The 19,116-nt window shown below is 40.7% G+C and overlaps 1 protein-coding gene across 1 annotated transcript in view; it reads right to left on the bottom strand.

Annotated features, from left to right (window-relative positions):
* Positions 1-18,858, bottom strand: part of PCLO (piccolo presynaptic cytomatrix protein) — a 367,600-nt gene extending 348,742 nt beyond the window's left edge. Inside the window, exons 1-2 of the mRNA XM_064443829.1 lie at positions 18,403-18,858; positions 11,137-12,385 (exon numbers count right to left, since the gene is read on the bottom strand). Of these exons, the coding sequence (XP_064299899.1) occupies positions 11,137-12,385; positions 18,403-18,647 (1,494 nt within the window). The 5' untranslated portion in view covers positions 18,648-18,858. The remainder of the gene's footprint in view (positions 1-11,136; positions 12,386-18,402) is intronic.
* Between the last annotated feature and the right edge of the window lie 258 nt (positions 18,859-19,116).

The raw sequence follows: 19,116 nt of genomic DNA, 5'->3' as shown, positions 1-19,116 counted from the left end.
ATACAGCTTATGGTTTTGGTAATGGTTTCAGTTACAGGGCACAAGTATTGGCAGTATTTATGTATCCAATGAATTAGGCACAAAGGTGTGTTAACGGACACCATATATTACACAGACTCACACTTTTCCACCAATTTGAGGGCAAGTCTTCGCTTGGAATCAGTGAGAATCTTTGCCTAAGCCCTCATGATATTTTCAGAGTCATAATTACATTTCCAAAAATTCCATTGTTATTAAAAGAAGCTCCCAGGGTAATTACTGTAAACCTGTATACAGTGGGCCCCTCTTTTCAACACAGAGGAGAAAGAATAAGGCAAATAATGTATTTGCCCATGTTTCTCATCAATTTTAGTACCTCACAAAGTATTCTTCTCCTTTCCAAGAAGTACTACATGAGAGGGAAACTCTGTTTTCTAATAAGACAGAAAACCCCGATAATCCTAAGTGGTCATCCCTACCTTTGCTTTTGTAAAGCCTCACAATCTGAGGAAGGATCAAACAGGCTAAAGCAACACGTGGTCAGGAAGCATCACATGCTATTTTCCACATATTATATCACTAGCAGAAACATTACAGGCATCAAAAATGCCATTCAGTGGCACAGAATCCCACCAGCCTACACCTGCAAGTAGATACTTAAGCAGGCCATCTGTAGCTCTACTTCTATTCTGTAGTCTGCATATGAGACACAGGGTACCAGCTACAGCATTTACATGCATGACTGCAACCGAGGGAAATGGCAATTAGAAGGACACAGAATATAAGACTCAGATCTTTTTCCCCTAAGGGTGAAGACTTCTGGATCCTGTTTCTCACTCAGGTCTGAAATCTCTAAATACACCATGGGATGAATCTGGAGGTACTACATGCAAAGAAAGATTTTGCCTGCCTAAAATCAGAGCTCACGGGAAGGAAAGAACTCTGATGTCATGGACTGAGGCAATGAATTCATTATTTTGGTGTGCTTTGACAGCCTTGTATTTTTCCAGCAGCAAAAATTAAAAGAACAGTTGGACACAGTTCCCTAAAACACAGTTATTCCAATTACGCTGATAAAGATGGTGTATACACACTCTGGAATATGAGCTCGCTATTACTAACAGCTTCACAAAGAGAAGCCCAATTTTGGCCCCAGCTGTAAGTTCACAGTAATCAAGTTACCATTCATAATAATGCTGCTTTTATCTTCCATTTTCAGTGCATTTTTTTAGAGTGTTTAAATAATTCTCTGATCTACTTGCAACCCATATAGCAAGTGACTGAATCCAACTGAAACAAAACTGGAACACACATGTAAGCTCTGCTTTAAATTATTAAAGGAATTAAGTTCACAAGTGCACAGTGGACCTGCGCAAAGATAACATTTAGCTTAACTCCCATATTGTTTGACTGATGATCAGATCCCCTACAAATCCCCTGTCCAAGGGACAATTACTTGCATTAAGTAAATCCTAATTATGTCACCTGATTTTAGATATTAGTAATCTCATTTAATTAGATATGTATTAACACAATTTCTGGATGAACTCTTAAGGGTTTTCTAGAAGGTTTAAGTTTAATCAAAGACCATATTTAAGCCACATACTCTGAACATCCACCTCAGCTGTCACACCTGTCTAACTTCGACGAAGTGATTAAGATTTCTTATATTAGGAAGGTGAACTCTCCTCTACAGTGGAGAAAGATAGGATCCTGTGAGGAGCTTTTGAATGGGCCTAACTGAGGAATCTCTTTTCCCACTAACCACAGAGCTTTTACAAAGATTTGGACAATGCACTTCTCAGTGATTCACTACTCCTGCTTCTTTTCGACACCTCTACTTGCCTCTTTCATTTGGAGAAAAAAAAAGTGCTGTACTCTAAAGTAAGATGACCAGATGAAACCACAGCAGTAACAGGTGCCTACCTGCTCTCACTCAGCTTCCAGGAAATCTAATTTTAAATCATTATGACACCTTAAAGGCCCCAAACATAGCAGCTGTAGGGTTGGGTGGGGCTACGGAATCAGTAGACCAAACAATTCTTATGTTTAAGGTGTCCAGATTCAATTGCATTTATAAGCGCTTAGATTTGTCTTCAACATGTAGCTGGTCCAGTCTGACCCTACTACCTAACTGGAGTCCAAAGAAAAGTTAAATCTATACCAGTTTTTAACAGTCTTGTGCAGAAGGCAAAACCTTAACTCTCAACTGCTATTTTTATCTTATATTAAAAAAAATCTATACAAATATACACACACACTCTCTCCTGGTATTAAAGTGAAGCCTCTAAAACTAAAAGTTAATTTGCTACTCCTACAGCTGAACTTCAAAATGGAAAATGTAGGAAGTTTTACTTCATTGTATTACTTTTTAAATCTTTCTGGTTTAGACATAAAATTCCTCCCATGCATTTTAGTGGGAGGAATTAAGTGCCAAAACCCTCAAGTCATTATAACTTACACACATCATCTTCAAACAAATACAATACTGCACAAACTGTAGTTCTGTGATTGGAACCGCAGGAGTTCGAAATTAAGTGTGCTCATGGTACAGTTTTGTATCAAACACTGGCCTGTTCCTTCTACTGCAATTACAGAGATTTTCCTCAAACTTTAGCAGGAGCAGGCTTCTGTTAAGCACAGATGCTCTTACATGTTATTAAAAAATGAAGTAAAACTTACTGCTAAGGTAGATACCTAAAATACTAATGTTTGTCTACCCTTAAACATCTCCCTGGACAGCAGTTCTATGACTTTCTAGCTTCTTTCTCTGTATTTCTCAGATCTCTACCTGGAATTAAAAGGCAAAAGTTTCCAGGGCAACACCTGAGCTTTTGCAGCTCCTGTCTAATTGTAAAGGATATTTGTCTTTGATGCTAAGGATCGCAAATTGTCTATTTTTACACTGGTAGATGGGGGTGGGGGCTGGGTCTTATTTCTAGAAGTAATCCATGCGGTTTTCTTCATCCTGAGACCCATGCCGTTAAGTGTCATGACTAGGACTGTAAATTTGGCAGATATCATGCAGCTTTTTTGCTTATTTTTCAGCTACTGAACACAGAAAGTGCTATCTTGCTTCTACTCACTAATGTAGAAACTATATGCCCTCATAACAACAAACAATTAAAATATATTTTATGTATTCATTAGCCATAACATCTTAAAAAAGCTTCATAAAGACTCTACTAGTTGGGAGCACCAAATGAATTTCCTCACAGTGTTTTATTAACAACATCCATGGAGAACTACATTGAAGAAAATTATAGCACCATGTTCCATAGCTCACCTTTCTTTCTTCATTCATAATCTAACAGTTGACTTCAATAACAAATACGAGCTACGCTTCAGTTCTCCTTATCCCAAACAAAGCCAACACAACTGAAAGCGATCTGGAGCCTATTCCTTTCTGCAGAAATGTTCAGATTTGTTCTAACTATGCAAACCCATCAAAAGCAATAGGAAACTGTCAGAAAGTGGGTGCATCGACTGACGTTCTCAATTTCTATTCCTGCAGATGATGTAGGGGAGGAAAAGAATCCAGCTTGATTCTAAGATTCCAGATGTACTGTGAGAAGGAAATTGACTTGCAGATTGAACATATTTCATATAAAAATTACTGGCACACAATATGAATGAAGCTCTCAGAAGCCATTTTAACGGTCTTTTGGCTTTGCAGAACTGAGCCGCGTTCTGAGGCAATGGGTCTCATTCTCATTTATACCAGTCATTTGGTACTATAAAAAGGAACTTTAAGATATGCAGAAAATATTAACATCCCTTTACATTGCTACAGAAATGTAAAGATTTATAGAGCCTTTTCATTACCATAGATATGTAAATGGACTTCACTGACATTGCTCGGCGCTGCCCCAAAGCTTTATCAACAAAATCAAGTTTCTAGTCTGAAAACACACGAGCTTATTTGGTACCTCACAATTTTAGAGAGGAATGAGCCAGATTTGGCTCTTAGCAGACATTTCTGCCAAGATGATGAGAGAAGAAATGAAAAATAAAGCACTTGAGCCCATGATTTTATGCAGCTTCACATAGGGTGGTATAATACTGTAAGAGACAAGAAACTAGGTCATAAAATCCTGTTATGAACAAAAAAGATCAACTTCTATCACAGAACTGAATTAGTATGTCAACATACTAACTGAAAAGGTCTTCTAAACACGCCCAGGCAATACTGGGAGCAAAGTTTTCCTTGTACACCACCCTTCCATGAATAAGATCTCAGCTATTTAAAGTGACTACACTGAAACAAACGTTTGAATATTGTACACAGTATGCAACTGATCCTCATTTGAGGAAAACAGATTGTCACCACAAAATAAATATTTACCTTCCTTTCAGATATCAGATATAAAAGGCAACTACAGGCTGTATCAGGAAGCACTGACTCCAGGTGCTCACAAAAATGATGCTAGGTTCTAGTCAGCAGGATGTTCTGCAGGTATCCGTTCCACAAACCACAGCAATGGTTACAGTCACTGTAGCTTGGTGCTAAACCAATGTTCGAGCAAACTTTTAAAACAGCCATTTAAAAAGACTATTTTTAAATGTTACTTAGCTATTTTAAAACTACCAGAAAACATTACTGGATGAATTTTGTTATGCAGTTACCACAGTCTTAAAACGTGCTCCACTACTGTGCTAAAATTACTAATACAAAAAGCTATAGCTTGCATATGAACTATGAGTGTTTGGGGAATTATTATTTTACAGCTTATATAATTAGGATCATAAAGCAAAACACTGAACACAATCTTTTGACTTTTTTTTTTTTGAACACCAGTATTTCAGAATATCTAAAACTTAGTTTTTACAGCCATGCATGTGTTTAAGCTGCTTCATGCATAGGACAAGGAAAAAAGACTTTTAAACGCAGCTCAGTGCACGGCATCATGCATCACTGCAACAAATGCTGATTGCTCTCATTAACTGCATCTAGATTTAATATACCAGAAACATGTGAATGATTAATACAAAATATATCTGCAAATCAAGACAGCAGCAAAGAAAAGGTTAACAAAGTTCATCTGTGCTGCACAGAGCGCATCCAAGTGAATATCACCGGGATTTGAAAACGGATTATACTGTCTGGCCGGAGCAGGGCTGGGCCGTGCCTCCTGCCCAGTGATTACCCTGCAAACAGCATCTCCCCATCACATGGCCTAACATAGTAGTAAATTACAGTTGCTGAGCAACAGCAATACTGGCGCAGATGGCTCACTGCAGTTGACATCTTTAGCTATGCAGATTAATTTATTATTTACTTGTGTTAAAAACTGGACAGGACAGTTTTCTGGGCTAATGAGAAAACACCCCAACATATTGTAGAATATTGCCCAATTAAAATATGGAGAAACTATGTGCCATGCATAGGTGTTTGCTTCTTTCTATGTTCTGCCCCTTACTTAAAAGAAAAAAAAAAGAAAAACCCACAGCACTATTAATACATCTAATCCTAAATGTAAAGCAGGAATATAAGAAATATAGGCACAGAGTCTTCCTCAGAGAGAAGCAGTGTGAGAGTGTGTTTAAGACTATTCCACAGAGAGAAACAATATTCTGTACTTCCCTAACCCTTCTATTTCAGGATCTTTGCAATTTTCCCAAATGCCTATGTGGCAGTTCTAGCTAGGGGCAGAACTAAAGGAACTATACTAACTTCATTTCATCACAAAAATTGTGAATAGTCTCCATTTCCATATAAATTGCAGCATTAGTAACAATAGAACACCCCAGTACACTTTGGAGCAAAACAAATATTTCACACAGAAATATTTCAAACTTTGATCATTTTTAAAAGACAACTAAACAAGGCTTGTTTGAATCTGCTCTCTGACCAGCCTGAACCTAGAGTAAACTCCATCTCTTTAACAGAACATCTCTAGCTTTGCTTCAGCAGAGTTAAGAGTTGCTATCTAAATGAATACTTTGAGAAAGTTAAAAAAAGCCCTGAGTTTGTTGGGGTCTTTTTCATTAATTTCTTTACAACTTATAACAGCTGATGGTCAGATTCAAGTCCTTAACTTTGTTTCTATTTTGTTTCACATTACTTATATAACCCTGAATATCCCCTCAAGTCTAAGTTTACGTAGGGCATACTGTTCCAAAGCTATTTTTCCTGGTATTAAAAAGCTTGGACTTTGTGGCATGTCATTATCCACAGTGATGGCAGCTTTGTTTTTGATTACATGTCATTTCCAGTCCATGTTGCATTCTGGTTTTTATGTACCACTATAGCACAACATAGTCTAGCCTGTAAACCACAGGGAATATTTCAATTCAACCAATAGCTTCCTTTAGTGTCACGTAATCAACAAAGATTTAATAGAGTAATTTCTGTTAATTTTATTGTAAATATAAGCAAAACTTATCAGGATTCACCACAAGAATTACAGGCATCTTCCTTATATGAATAGTATTTTAAATTATTAGATATTCCTTTCTCTGTACAAACTAATAACATGATAATAACTGAAGAAAATTAATGCAGTTCTGACTGCTTAAATTCTCTTTAGTTACTGAAAATACTTCATGCCCAAGTACTTACTACTGTTTAGGATACTTGGAGATGCAGGACATTAATAAAAACAAATATAAATACCAAAAATCATTATGAAAACTTGAACCAAATCATGATACTCTTAAATTACCAGAGGTTGTGGTATGATTGTACATAAAAATGGAAGCAGAAAGAGCGAGCAAAAAAAGTCAAGGCTGTAGTATCTAGAGCAACTGATATGGAAAATTCCTAGCTCTACCAAAAGCGATGGGTGGGGGGAAGACATTTCCTACCCCCCATCCACCCCCACCCCCCACCCACCCCCCACCCCCCACACTCCAACAAAAAAACAGAACAGCAACAACAAAACCCAAGAAGGTATTTTCCAACTGGGTTAAAAAAAATTCTTTTTCCTGTTGAATTGAAAAATAAAGGTGTAAATCCAGTAAAATGCTCTACTTGATCTGAAATTATACACTCCACTTTGGGAGACTCAACCTTTTTTTTCCCTTCCCATTAGGATTAAGTCAACTTTGATACAGACATGTTGTTTCAAAACAGTCAGAACCAATAAAATATTTTTTAGAACTCGCTTTGCCTCCATCCAGAGGATCTTTTGGCAAGTAAACAAAACCTACATCAATATACACAGCTCCACATTATCTGGATGTGCAATTTTCAGCAAGTATCTAAGTAAAAAATTATACCTGGCTTCAAAACTGATTTTAAATGGTCTCTCAAAAGCATACTGAAAGAGTGGATGAAATACAGACGAAGATAGATAAAATGCATGAAAGATAATCCCTCCTAAAAACTACCTGGACGACAGGCAATCACATAGGCACACAGACTTATCAACAGTGGGCTCACAGAGCAGAGCTCTCATACAACCAAGTTTCCAACATTACCATCTTTACCAGGCCACTTGATCATCATCTTTACAGATGTCCATCATAAAGAATGTAATGATACATTATTGCACTTCAAACCCTCGCCGAGTCCATGTTGTATGTGTCTTCCAATAACTAGTTCACAGGGATGAACATTTACTCTAGCTATTAAGCACATGCACTGATCACTTAGATTTAACTATACTAGTTCATGCTTTTCGCCTAGCTTTATCAAAAACTATACAAGTGTTGAACAAAACCAATAGTCCCTCAGATGTCTTTTCTCATTTTCAGAAAGCCTACTCCTATTCAGATGTTCTGGAGGGCTGAATCTTTCTTTGGGAAGTGCTGGTTTCTGTTGCTACTGGCTCATGGGAGTGGTTCTGGCAAAATTTAAAAAAATGAGACAAATAAATCACCATGTAATAAAATAAGTACACACCTGCTACAAGGTTCTGATGTATGTGAAAGGAAAATGGAATAGAGTACCAATCACCAAACCTGTTTATATAATTTTTTCCATTACTTTATGCAACTGTTGCTAGGCAGTCATGTGCCATGGTGATGAGTGGAGTGTGAATACCTAGACAGATTAGAGAGACATATGTTACTGAACACGTTACGTATGGTGTGTTTTATCTCTAGACTGCTGTAAAAACCAAGGTACCAACTATCCCTTTTCCCCAGTGGGACCGCAATGTCAGATGGTTCAGAGAAATAGTTCAAAGGGTCTGACCGTGTGGCAATACAGGTATCACTTTCTGCTCTTAGTTCCACAGTTCTCTCTAGTGAGTTAAAACAGAGTACATGTACTACTGCATTTTAAATAGAGGTTTAAATGAAAAGAATGAATAAAAATTTTTTTAAACCCAGTCATTTTTAGAGTGGTTTTACAATGCATGCAATCTACGTCCTGAGACAGTTTATAAAGCCTACTCTATTCTTTCCAGAATCAGCTAGAAATATAGAATATAGAAATGTAGGAAGATCTGTATTGGAAGAGTAATTAACTGTTAATTATGGAGACTGAACAATCCTGTAAGAAACTTGTAAGAAGAATACCTTAAGAAGGAAGCTCAAGCAGCTGAACAGGGGAAAATGTTAGAGAACAAAAGTAATATAAATTATTTTCTAAATAAATGCCTTTCACTCTCCTGACATCCAGTTTGAAATTATTGCTTTCCAATTGGTAATGTGTTTTAACATAAGCAATAAAAACAGCAGCTATAAAGAGCATGGTAAAGGCACAACACAGGATTACAGAATCATAAAACTTGGCAAAAAGAACAGCAGGAAAAGTCAAAGTATAACAATAAAAGGTGAAGATACAGTCAGTAAGTGCATGGGTAAGAGACAAAGACTTTTGGTCAAAAACACTTCAGGAGAACTTATAATAAGGGAAGCCAAAAGAAAATACTTGCACCATAATCAAGAAAACCAACAGCTAAGACACAAACCATGGTTTTCACGCCAGACAGGAAGAAGTGTGTCAACTACTGTAAAGGAGGAATCAGGAACTTTTATTAATAATCTAAACATTGAAAGGAAAGGGAAACTGGAAAGAAAGTTTGAGAATAATTCAAGTGGGAACTTTTTTGTTATGTGCCAGAGCAAGTTCCATTACTTTGCTCCAACTGTTTAGTAATAAGGTCAGATGTGATTTTCGTTGCACTTCACCGCAAATTGGAGCAGGACACCCACAATGAAGTTTCAGCAAGACAGCTGGTGGTGCAAAGCTGAGCAAATGAGAAAAGTCTGAGTGGGAGTCAGGAGATTGGAACTAATAGCTGAATAAATTAGATGTCCAATACCTTCATTTACTGAAACGATTTCATCATGAAATAAATGCATATCCTGTGTCTATATCAATGTGTAATATGAAATTCAAATCTGCTTTTACATATGTATGCAATCAGTTAGTCTTAAATGCAGCTGTATTTATTGTCTTAAAGTCCTGAATTTCACACTTATAGAGTACCCTCTTCAAAAACTAGTAGTTATACATGGAATTTCCAAATACTTTTGAGATCTTCTTACATGAACTCTCTCAACATCCATTTAATTTGAGCATATCAAAGTTGTTGAATATTTCCATGGGGAACCTGAGGTTTTTAAAGGACGACAAACTTGGAGCTCCAAGGGACTCCAAGAGCACACTATGGAAACAAACTCAGCACCCACAAATAAATGTAAGACATTTTGGTCTAAAAACATTCTGTCAGAACTTGGTAGTTTTCTTACAAAAGTTCTTCTTTGACTTCAACATGAACGCATCATATTTCTTGTCCGTTACACATAAATATATCTTTTTTTTTTTTACCCCAAACTGTCCAGAACGACAAGCTTTATGATCTTTGAGCACCTGGTTAATTGCAGATGGTCTGAAATTTCTGCATACAGCTGTTGAAGTCTCTCCTTTTCCAGCCCAAGCATTAATGCCAACTACCTCAATCCTGAACTTCCCTAAACTCAGAACAAGAGACTACACTCCTAAACAATGCAATGTGCTACCAGTGGTTACAGTGATTAGTCTTCCAGGTTTAAATTTGCATTTTAACAACAAATCAATAAATAATGTACTTGCTGGATGCAAAAAGCCTACTATTTGTTACCAGGTTCCCTAAAAGTTTGTTACCCAGGATACCTAAAAGTATCACTAATAAACATCAGCACTAAAAAGAAATCTAACTGCTAGCAATGTTCTAAATCACTGCGGTACTGAGCAAACAGGTTGCGCAGAGAGGCTGTGAGGTCTCCATCCTTGGAGATATTCAAAACTGGCTATGAGCAACCTGCTTTAGGTGACCAGCTTTAAGCACAGGACCCTTCCAGCCTCAGCAATTCTTTGATTCAGTTTTAAACGTAGGGATATTATTTGTCAAATTCAAAATACATTAGTAGCCTGTACTTCTTCCTATCAGCATCTTTAATCAGCTAAACTAATACCAAAACAAGACAGAAATAAGCTACACTGCAAATTTAAAGGTAGCATATCAGGGTATATGAGAAGCTGTTCAAGCAATAAGAAGATATCAAACATTCATATGAAGCGCTATTCCCACACAGAGCAAGTAAAGCATACGTATAAGCACATAAATCAAGCTACTGCAAACATCCAGTTGAAGTAAGTTCATTTGAGGTCCTAATATCACTTTCTATGCCATTTCTATGTTATATAATTACAGCAAGAACAGTGATCAAGGTTAGAAATAGTCCACAGAGGTATCTTTCTCAGCATCCTACAAGAATGAAATAACCTGAGTATCACCAAGTCAAAACTCATGACTCAGGCTTTCAGCTAATGAACACAGTTACAAAGCAAATCCACCCCACATCCTCTTCCGAAATACACACTAGGGTTATGAAGAGTCATTTTCGTACTTTTTTGCTTAGTTAGCTCTTATAGTAGCAAATTTTACTTATTTATAAACACATTAGCACATGACTATTGTGGTGTTGTAGTCACATTATAAATGAGGACAACAAGTGCTTAAAATCAAGCAAAATGCCAAAGAGTCACACTGGGGATCCTCCTCTTTGGGGATATGAGAACACACTTCTAAACACTGCCTAAACAGGGAACCATCACCTCGTCTTTTCCCCAATTTTACCTCCTTTTACACCTTAGCAGTTCTCCCAAATAGCATGATTTTTTTCACTGACCTTGTTAAGGCCTTATCCGATGTTTCAGCATAATGAAGGTAAACTTAATTTTGTGCTCTGGTAGCGAACATCGGTTTAAAAACTACTCACCTCTGTTATATGAGGATTAGGATTAAATCCACAGAGGCTGCAGACTACTGTATGACACTGTGTGCACGTGTTGTAATTGGCCTTTTCTGGAGCGTGCAGCAGCAGTTCAGTGGTTGTGCAAAGAGGACAGAAGGTTTTCTTTGGGGCGGGCTCAGCAGGTTGGGCTGCACCAGCTTGCTTTTGCTGCGAGGGTTTTTCAGGCCCTGGTTGCTGGCCTGGCGGTTTTGTAAGTCCTGGTTGTTGTGCCGGGGGCTTTGGGGCTCCTGCAGTCTGAGAAGATGGTTTTGTAGGCCCTGCCTGTGGTGGCACTTGTTTCACAAGCCCTGTTTGCTGTAGAGCTGGCTTCCCAGGTCCAGGCTGCGATGGTTGTTTTACAGATCCTGTTTGCTGAGCAGATGGCTTTTCAGGTCCAGGTTGCTGAGACAGCTGTTTCAGAGGCCCTGCTTGCTGCGAAGATGGCTTCACAGGACCTCCTTGCCGCGCCGGCTGTTGAGATTGTTGTTTTACAGGTCCTGGCTGCTGCGATGATGGTTTTGCGGGAGGTGGTGGTTGGGATGACGTTCTAGCATTGTCTGGTTGCTGTGGTGATGGTTTTGTTTGGCCTGTTGAAGGTTTTGCAGAAGTTTGTTGTTGAACAGGCCTTGTTGGTTCTGGCTGTTGAGGCAGAGATTTTTGCGGTCCTCGTGGCTGAGGTGGTTGTTTCGCTTGTTCTAGCTTAGAGTCTGCTGGGTGACCAGGGCCTGGTTTCTGAACTTGCTTTGGCTCCCCAGGCTGCTGCTGCTGAGGCACTGGTTTGGAAGACTCAGTTGCGGTAGGTCTGACAGGTCCTTGTTGTTGAACAGTTGGCTTTGGAGACTGTTGTTGAGCTGGGTGTTTTGCTTGGCCCCTCTGCTCCTCGGGTTTGCCTTGCTCTTTCTGGGTAGCTTTTTGTTTCCTACCGGCTTCTTCATGGGTTGCATCTGAATCTGATATCAAATCAAAAGGATTGAATTTGTTCACAACTGAAGTGACTGCACTCAATGGATTGGCTTCTGAGAGAAAACTGGGCATCATACTTGGCTTCTGATCTTCTTTAAAATCAGTCCTGGATTTTGATTCCCTTAGACTAATAGAAGAAGGGCTCCGTCCAGGTGCCCGTTGTTCTGTCTTCAGCACATCTACTGTTCTGCTTTTACTCAAACTTGGTGGTCCTGGATCTGGAGGCTTACCCGGTTGCCTGGGATGGTGGCTTGTATCAAGCTCAGGATGTCTGCAGACAGAAAATGTAATAAAATTAAAATAATGCAGAGTACTAGAAAAATGATATAAAATAAGGTGTATCTTACTGTGACCCTGGAAGTGCTCTGGTAACACTGTGAAGTTTCTCAGGTGCTTAAGTGTTTGCAAAACCAAGGCTTATAACAAAAGGTGCATGTAAAAAGTATTTAAATAAAAATTATTGTTCTATAAAGGTTTGTACAAGTATTCAGTCATAGATCTATTTATTATTTAGAAAATAACCTAATATGACAACGTTTAACCAGATAACTTTCTCTTCAGAAATCTGAAGCACTCAAGACTACAACTTCCTATTTTACCTAAATCCAAATGACTAATTCTCCACTCCATCCTTTGGCATACAAAACACTCTGGGAGACAGAGAAGACTAAAAGAAACAGAATTGTGAAAAAATTAGCAGATCAAAGCACAGCCGTACAAGAAAAACACTGCACAGTGCAAAATGTTTATGTACTTGTGTTTTGGCTACTTGTACAAAATTTGGATATATTTACAATTCAAGATGCAGCAGGGACTTAAAACCCTAAAATCCAAGTACACTAAGAAGTATATCCTTCTAAGTATTTACTTTGCCACCCATCCTCTCACAAATCAAAAGAATCTTCAGTCCGATAAAAGTCCGATAAAAGTTCACAGAATTAGTCCTGAAGCTTTTTTTTTTCCAATTTTTAAAAAGAACTCCTATAGAGTTTCTTCCCAGAACCATCCCAACAATTCACACTGCCCAGCAATAAAATCTCTCATTATGCCAGCATTTTTCCCAGTTCTCTAACATTTTGCTGTGTGTTCATATAGGAGAAAAACTAAGAATGTAGGAACCAAAATCAAGATCATGTCTTCACATGCGGTACAGTATTCTACTTGTTGCTATAGTCAGCTGCAGCTGGAGGAAATAATATTGTATGCAATGCTATTGCTAAAGGATGTAGTAAAATATTCTATTCAGTGCTATCACTGTGCTTTTGCTGGAAGATACAGTGTTCTTGTCAGTGCCACTACAGTGTTGCAGATATAAAATTTTCAGTTTCACTTTGAGAGATCCAGTTAACTGTGATCTCATATTTCCAGACGTGACATTTCTTCTTGGCCATTCATGAGCAAAATAAACAACCACATATTACATCTAACTGTACTCCTTAACTAACTAACTAAATAAAAAATTGCACAATTCTGTTCTAGAGTTTTAGCAGAAGTCTGCAGAATTGTATATAGTAGACACATTGAAAAATGTAATTTACACTGTTAACGTTACCATGGTTTACTATTATTTCTGATTAATATTTCAAGTCTTCACTACATACCTAGCAATGGCAATATAAAGGACAAAGCTAAGCGGTAGCCATTTCTATGCTTGTAATTCTTACAAGATAGTGAGAAAATCACGTGTTGCATCTGAATGTTTTATAAACTAAGAATTTCCATATGAAATGCTTCCTAAGGATGAACTACTTCCAGCCTTCCGTAACTCCGTTTACCCTTTCAAATTCTTGTAAAATTATTGGCCGTATACTGGGAAGGTCACAACCTTAATGTGGAACTCGCTGGAGTAGGTGCATTTCCATTGGCATCAGTGAACACTGATTAACTCATTATTCATTACAAGAAGAATTCAGAAAAGCCCAACGACAATGTAATTCCTTCAAATATTTGTCATTTTTGTTTGTTAAAAGAACAATTTTATACTCTATTTAGCAACTTGGTAGGTGTACCTGTAGCTCTGCTTCTTGAAATTTAGGAAGCTCTCTGGGTTTACCTGAAGAGGTACTGCTTCCTAAGTGAAACCATTTCAACTGTTCTATTAGTGGCAGTCTGGAACACTTCCAGTGTTCATGTTTGCAAGTGTTCAAAACGTTGGAAGGTTTCATTCAACAACGCCAAGAGTGACAAGGAGGAAAAAAGAAACAGGACAATGGTAATACTAAAACTCAGGTCAGGAAACGGTACCATGCCCAAATCTTACAGTGTGAAGGTTAAAGGAAAAAAAAAAACCTGAAACTGTTGGACTTGGACATTAACAAGAAGTAACTGTGGATCCCTATTGGAACAGAGTTGTTCTCCAGCTTCCATTTTTATCAAAATAATGTGCTCCATAAATTTCCACCTGATCAGATGTCAGGACTCAAAATGAGATTAAAATCCATGAATCTAGAAAATTAAAAGCCCAGATGATTCTGCAAGACTGCTGGTGTATTCTGAAGACCAGACTTTTCTTGCCTTTTTACATAACAACATTTCTAAGCAATGGAGACAGAGCGTGGTTAACTGGCAGGAAGAAAACAGAATTGAAAAGGAAAATCTTCTTGAGAAATGTTACCTCTGACAAAAGCCAGCACTTGCCCCATTTAGTTTTAGTGAGCTAGAAGTTGAAGTCTTCTGTTCTAAAACTATTTTACAACCAGCTACAGACTGAAATTTAACAGTTTTAATTAATCTGGAGAATCGGAAATCCTCAAAACAAAAAAAGTCTTGTCTTTATTTGACAAGAATTTTCTTATTTTCAAACCTTTTGAATCATGAAAAAACCACTATTGTTTTAAAGTTTTCAACCCAGACTCAGTCAAAATCATTTAGTCCTCCCTTACCTAATTGTTTTCTTTGTGCTGCTATGTTTCTCCTAACTTTGGCCTCAATTCACAGAGTTCATCCTTATTCATTTACATGAATACTATGGTGAAATCAAAGCTTACTTTGGAGTCAAGAGAAGATTTAACAAAAAGACTATTGGTCTAGCTCTTGAACGCCATAACTATAAAGACCTATTTTAAAAGGCATGTCTTTTTCCCATTCATCAGTGTAAGTAGTTTTAGAGAAGCACAACAATTACACAACTCAAGCAAGTTAGATCTTTTTATATCTACAGATATGTATAAACTTACGCATACCCCTGGTAGCTAATTTTTTCTTTTTTTTAAGTCAACAGTGATGGCATTAACAAAAATACATGCTGCTTAAGGACAATACACCACAAACACAAATTAGGAGTGTGACACTTAGTAAGACTTCTTAGCATTTCCTCTCAAAATGCAGCAATTTTTTTGTTAATGTATACTGTGATCAACTTAATTAACAAAAAAAAAAAAACACACCCCCCCCCAAAAAAAAAAAAAAACACAACAAACAAACAAACCCAAACTAACTCAGCAAGTGGACACTGACACAGTTACAGAGTCATGCAATGAAGCTAGAACAACTGGAACTTGCTTACAAATTGACTCTATGTTTCACCTAAACTTCCTAACCATAAGTTTTCTGAAGACAGGTAATTGAAATCAGATAGAATGATTTCCATAGGTGCTAAGCATCCCAAACTCTGACTAGAACCCAGAGAATAAAATGTTCAAAGGAAAAAAAAAAAATTAAAAAGCTAGATTTGGTTTAGGCAGCTCACTTTAAGTGCTCTACACGTAGATGCTTATACTAAAATGCATAATAAATATTAATCGCATTTATTTAGCTATTGCATTTTTGAAGACTTAAAAGCTCGAAGCCTAGAGAAGTCTTAGAAGCTACAGCATTTATTTTATGGTGGTAAAGGTGCAACTTCCTGGTACATACATTACTCACTATTAAAAAGTCTGTAGTTGCAGAAATTGTTACTTCAGGATATCATCAATCATGAGAAATTTGTACACTTCAAGACTTGGGAGTGAAAGCATTTAGAATAGGAAATAATCATTAGCCTCCCAGATAAGACTAGAAAACAGCTAATATTAAAATGGAAATCACAAAGGAAAAATCCACTTAACACCACAAAAATACCTAACAGACAATGCAACAGGGACACTGTCATAATGCAAGGCTACACAAACTGGAAGCCAGAATTCCTCTTTTGATCACCATTTCAGTCACTTAACATTTAGACTGGCATAGCCACACTAGAAAAAAAGCTGTTGGGAACAACAGCTCTAGAGCATCAGTTAAGAGGTAGGAGGTATTTTCCACCTGTGATTTCTTTGGCCACACAGACTTAAGAAAAAAGCTTGAAGCTAGGAAATCTGAGTTTCAGCAGGCCCGTTCTTTACTTAAGTAGAAGTCTGGAAGATGCTGATCCCTAGTCTTTAGAAGAGTCTTACTCCAAGGGTTCGGATCAGGTTGTTAATAGCTATTCCCATCATTCTTTGTAGGTCTCAATAGCAAAGAGAGGTGTGCAAGAGGAGCAAGTAAAGCCACAAAATAAGAGGAGAGACAAGTAGTAACCTCATCACAGTGTGAAAAACGCTACAACGGGAACTGCAACAACCCCACAAGAGAAGCTAGCTGATAGGTTATTGCACTGAATTGTAAAATGCCAACTTTGACTAAAAGTTAAAAGGCTGTAATTCGCAATTGTAGAGTGCCTTTACTTTAAATGGAGAGTGAAAGTAGGGTACACTAACAACATCAAAGTAGTTTCTGATATCATAAATATGTTTCTAGGAAAGCAGCCATTTATAAATGCAGAAATATTCATATCGCAATGAGTTTAGCCTATTCTAAACTCTTCCAAGGACATTTATCTTACTTTTTACTGGAACATTAGCATGACACAATAAACTTTTAACGTCTTTGCTCATAGACTGTTATACTAGCCAATATGACTTTTTTTTTTCTTTTTTTGCCATTAGTATCTATAGAAGCTGGGCAGAGCCCTGAAGTGAATGGAAAAATGAATTTTATATACAGTGTTAATACATGTTTAATAACTATGCAAGACATAAAATAGGACTATTTGAGTTCCAGCTTTAAAAAATTGAGACCATCATCTCAGGTATAATCCCAGTGACTTCAGTAGTTTGCCCAAGGATGAATCGGGTCCCACCCTCCTTGCTTCTCTTCTTCTAGAATCCATTTATATAAACCCGATATTATATAAACTCAATATGCATTTATCTAGGGTGAGGTCAATACAAGAGGACCGTGTCGAACGGCCAGCCGAGGAGGCTTCTTCCAGCATCCTCCTTCAAGACAAACAACACACCCAGCCCCGGAGACTGAGAGAGCAGCGGAGGCGGCCCCGGCTGCGGCCGGGGAAACGCGCGGGTTCAGCACCGCGGACAGCGGCGCGGGGTCGGGGCGGCGACGGGGGCTCCGGGCGGCGGGGGATCGCGAGAAGGGCCGGGGGGGGCTCCGAGGGGGGGGGCGGGGGGTGCTCCGAGGGGGGACGGGGGGGCTCCGGGGGGGAGGGGGGCAGGGGAGCGGGCTTGTTGCACGTCGGGCAGTGAATTTACTAAGGGGCAGGGAAAGGGGGAGGCAATCGCCCTAGCCTTCGCAGATGCACGGAGGTAAAGCCATCACTAAGCAGAATACCAAATCCCAGGGCAATCTATTTCATCTATTATTTCGTCTCGCTTTCCCCTTTCAACAAAAAAAGGAAAGGAAAAAAATCAAGAAGAAAAATACAGGGGAAAAAATAAACTGAAACAGACTGCCTCAACGTGTGAGTATTTAACGACGCCAAGTGATAGTTGTAGAGGTAAGGAATCGGCAGAGCAATGGCTAGCAAATGCATCGTGCCCAAAAGCTCTGAAAGAGCCAACAAAAATCTCCTTCTCCAGCAAGAGATGCTTACAGAGCCCATCAGCCCTGGGGAGAGCTGCTCCGGCTACTATGTGAGCTCCGGGGCACCCCAGCCCCGTAGAGCCCGCGCACACGCGCACGCCCGCGCACACCCAGACAGAGACAACCGAAGCCTCTCTCTCCCCTCCCGCGACACAGAAACTACCCGAGCTCCGGCTCGGTGCGGAGGAAGGGAAGGGGAGGGCGCAGCCCACCATAGCCCAGCACCGCCGTTATTATTAGGAGCCACCGGAGCGGGAAGAGCAGGCGGGTGCAGGCTCCATCCCAGCTCCCGCACCGTGCAGCCGCCCCCGTCCCTCCCTCACTCCCTGCCCCCGCCCGCAGCGCCCGCTCCCTTTGCGGTGGGCCCCGATCGCGCTGCGAGTCGCCCCCCGCCCCACCGCGAGGAGCCGGGAAGGGAGGAGCGGGAGAAGGGAGGTTTTCCGTGCGTGCCTTTGCATGGGAGGCGGCTCCGCGCCGGCGAGGCTCCCCCTGGGCAGCCCCTGCGCCCTTGACATGACAGCGGCGATCTGCCTCCTCTCCTCCTCGCTCAGCTGGCTCAGGTCCGCCTCCACCCCGGCCGGCACCAGGCGCTGCGCGGGGGCCGCGGGGCCGCCGCCATCCCCGCCTGCCGCCGCCGCCCCTTCGGGGAAGGCGCCCAGCCCTTCGCCTCCTTCCAGGCTCGCCTCGTTGCCCATGGCCGCCGCGGCTCCCCGCTCGCCTCGTCTCCCCTCGGGCGCAGAGCGGGCGGGGGGCGGCTCGCCGGCGCCCAGCCCCGCTCCCCGCCGGCGCTCAGCGCTCCGCGGCCGCCGCCACCACGGCCCCGCACGGCGGCGGCAGCAGCCTCAGGGCCGGGCTCGCTGCCCGCCGCCGCGGCTGCCGGGGATGTGCGGCGCCGCCGGCCGCGCTCCGCCGCCCCGCGCCGCGCATGCTCCGGGCGGGGGGGGGGGGGGGCGGCTCCCGCCGCGCACGCCACCGCCCCGCGCCCCGCCCCGCCTCGCGCCACCGCCATTAAAGGCACCGGGCACGGACCCGGACCTGTCGCTCGGGCGCCCACCGCGGCCCCGCACCGCACAAGCTTAGCCGGGCGAGCGGGCGGGCCGTGGCCGCGGCCGGCTCTCGGGTGGGGATCCGGCGCCCACCCCCGGGGCCGCCGCCTTCCGCTCT

Source organism: Phalacrocorax carbo, chromosome 1 (assembly GCF_963921805.1).
Source record: "Phalacrocorax carbo chromosome 1, bPhaCar2.1, whole genome shotgun sequence".
Taxonomy (NCBI): domain Eukaryota; kingdom Metazoa; phylum Chordata; class Aves; order Suliformes; family Phalacrocoracidae; genus Phalacrocorax; species Phalacrocorax carbo.
This window is presented reverse-complemented; position numbering and strand designations above follow the sequence as displayed.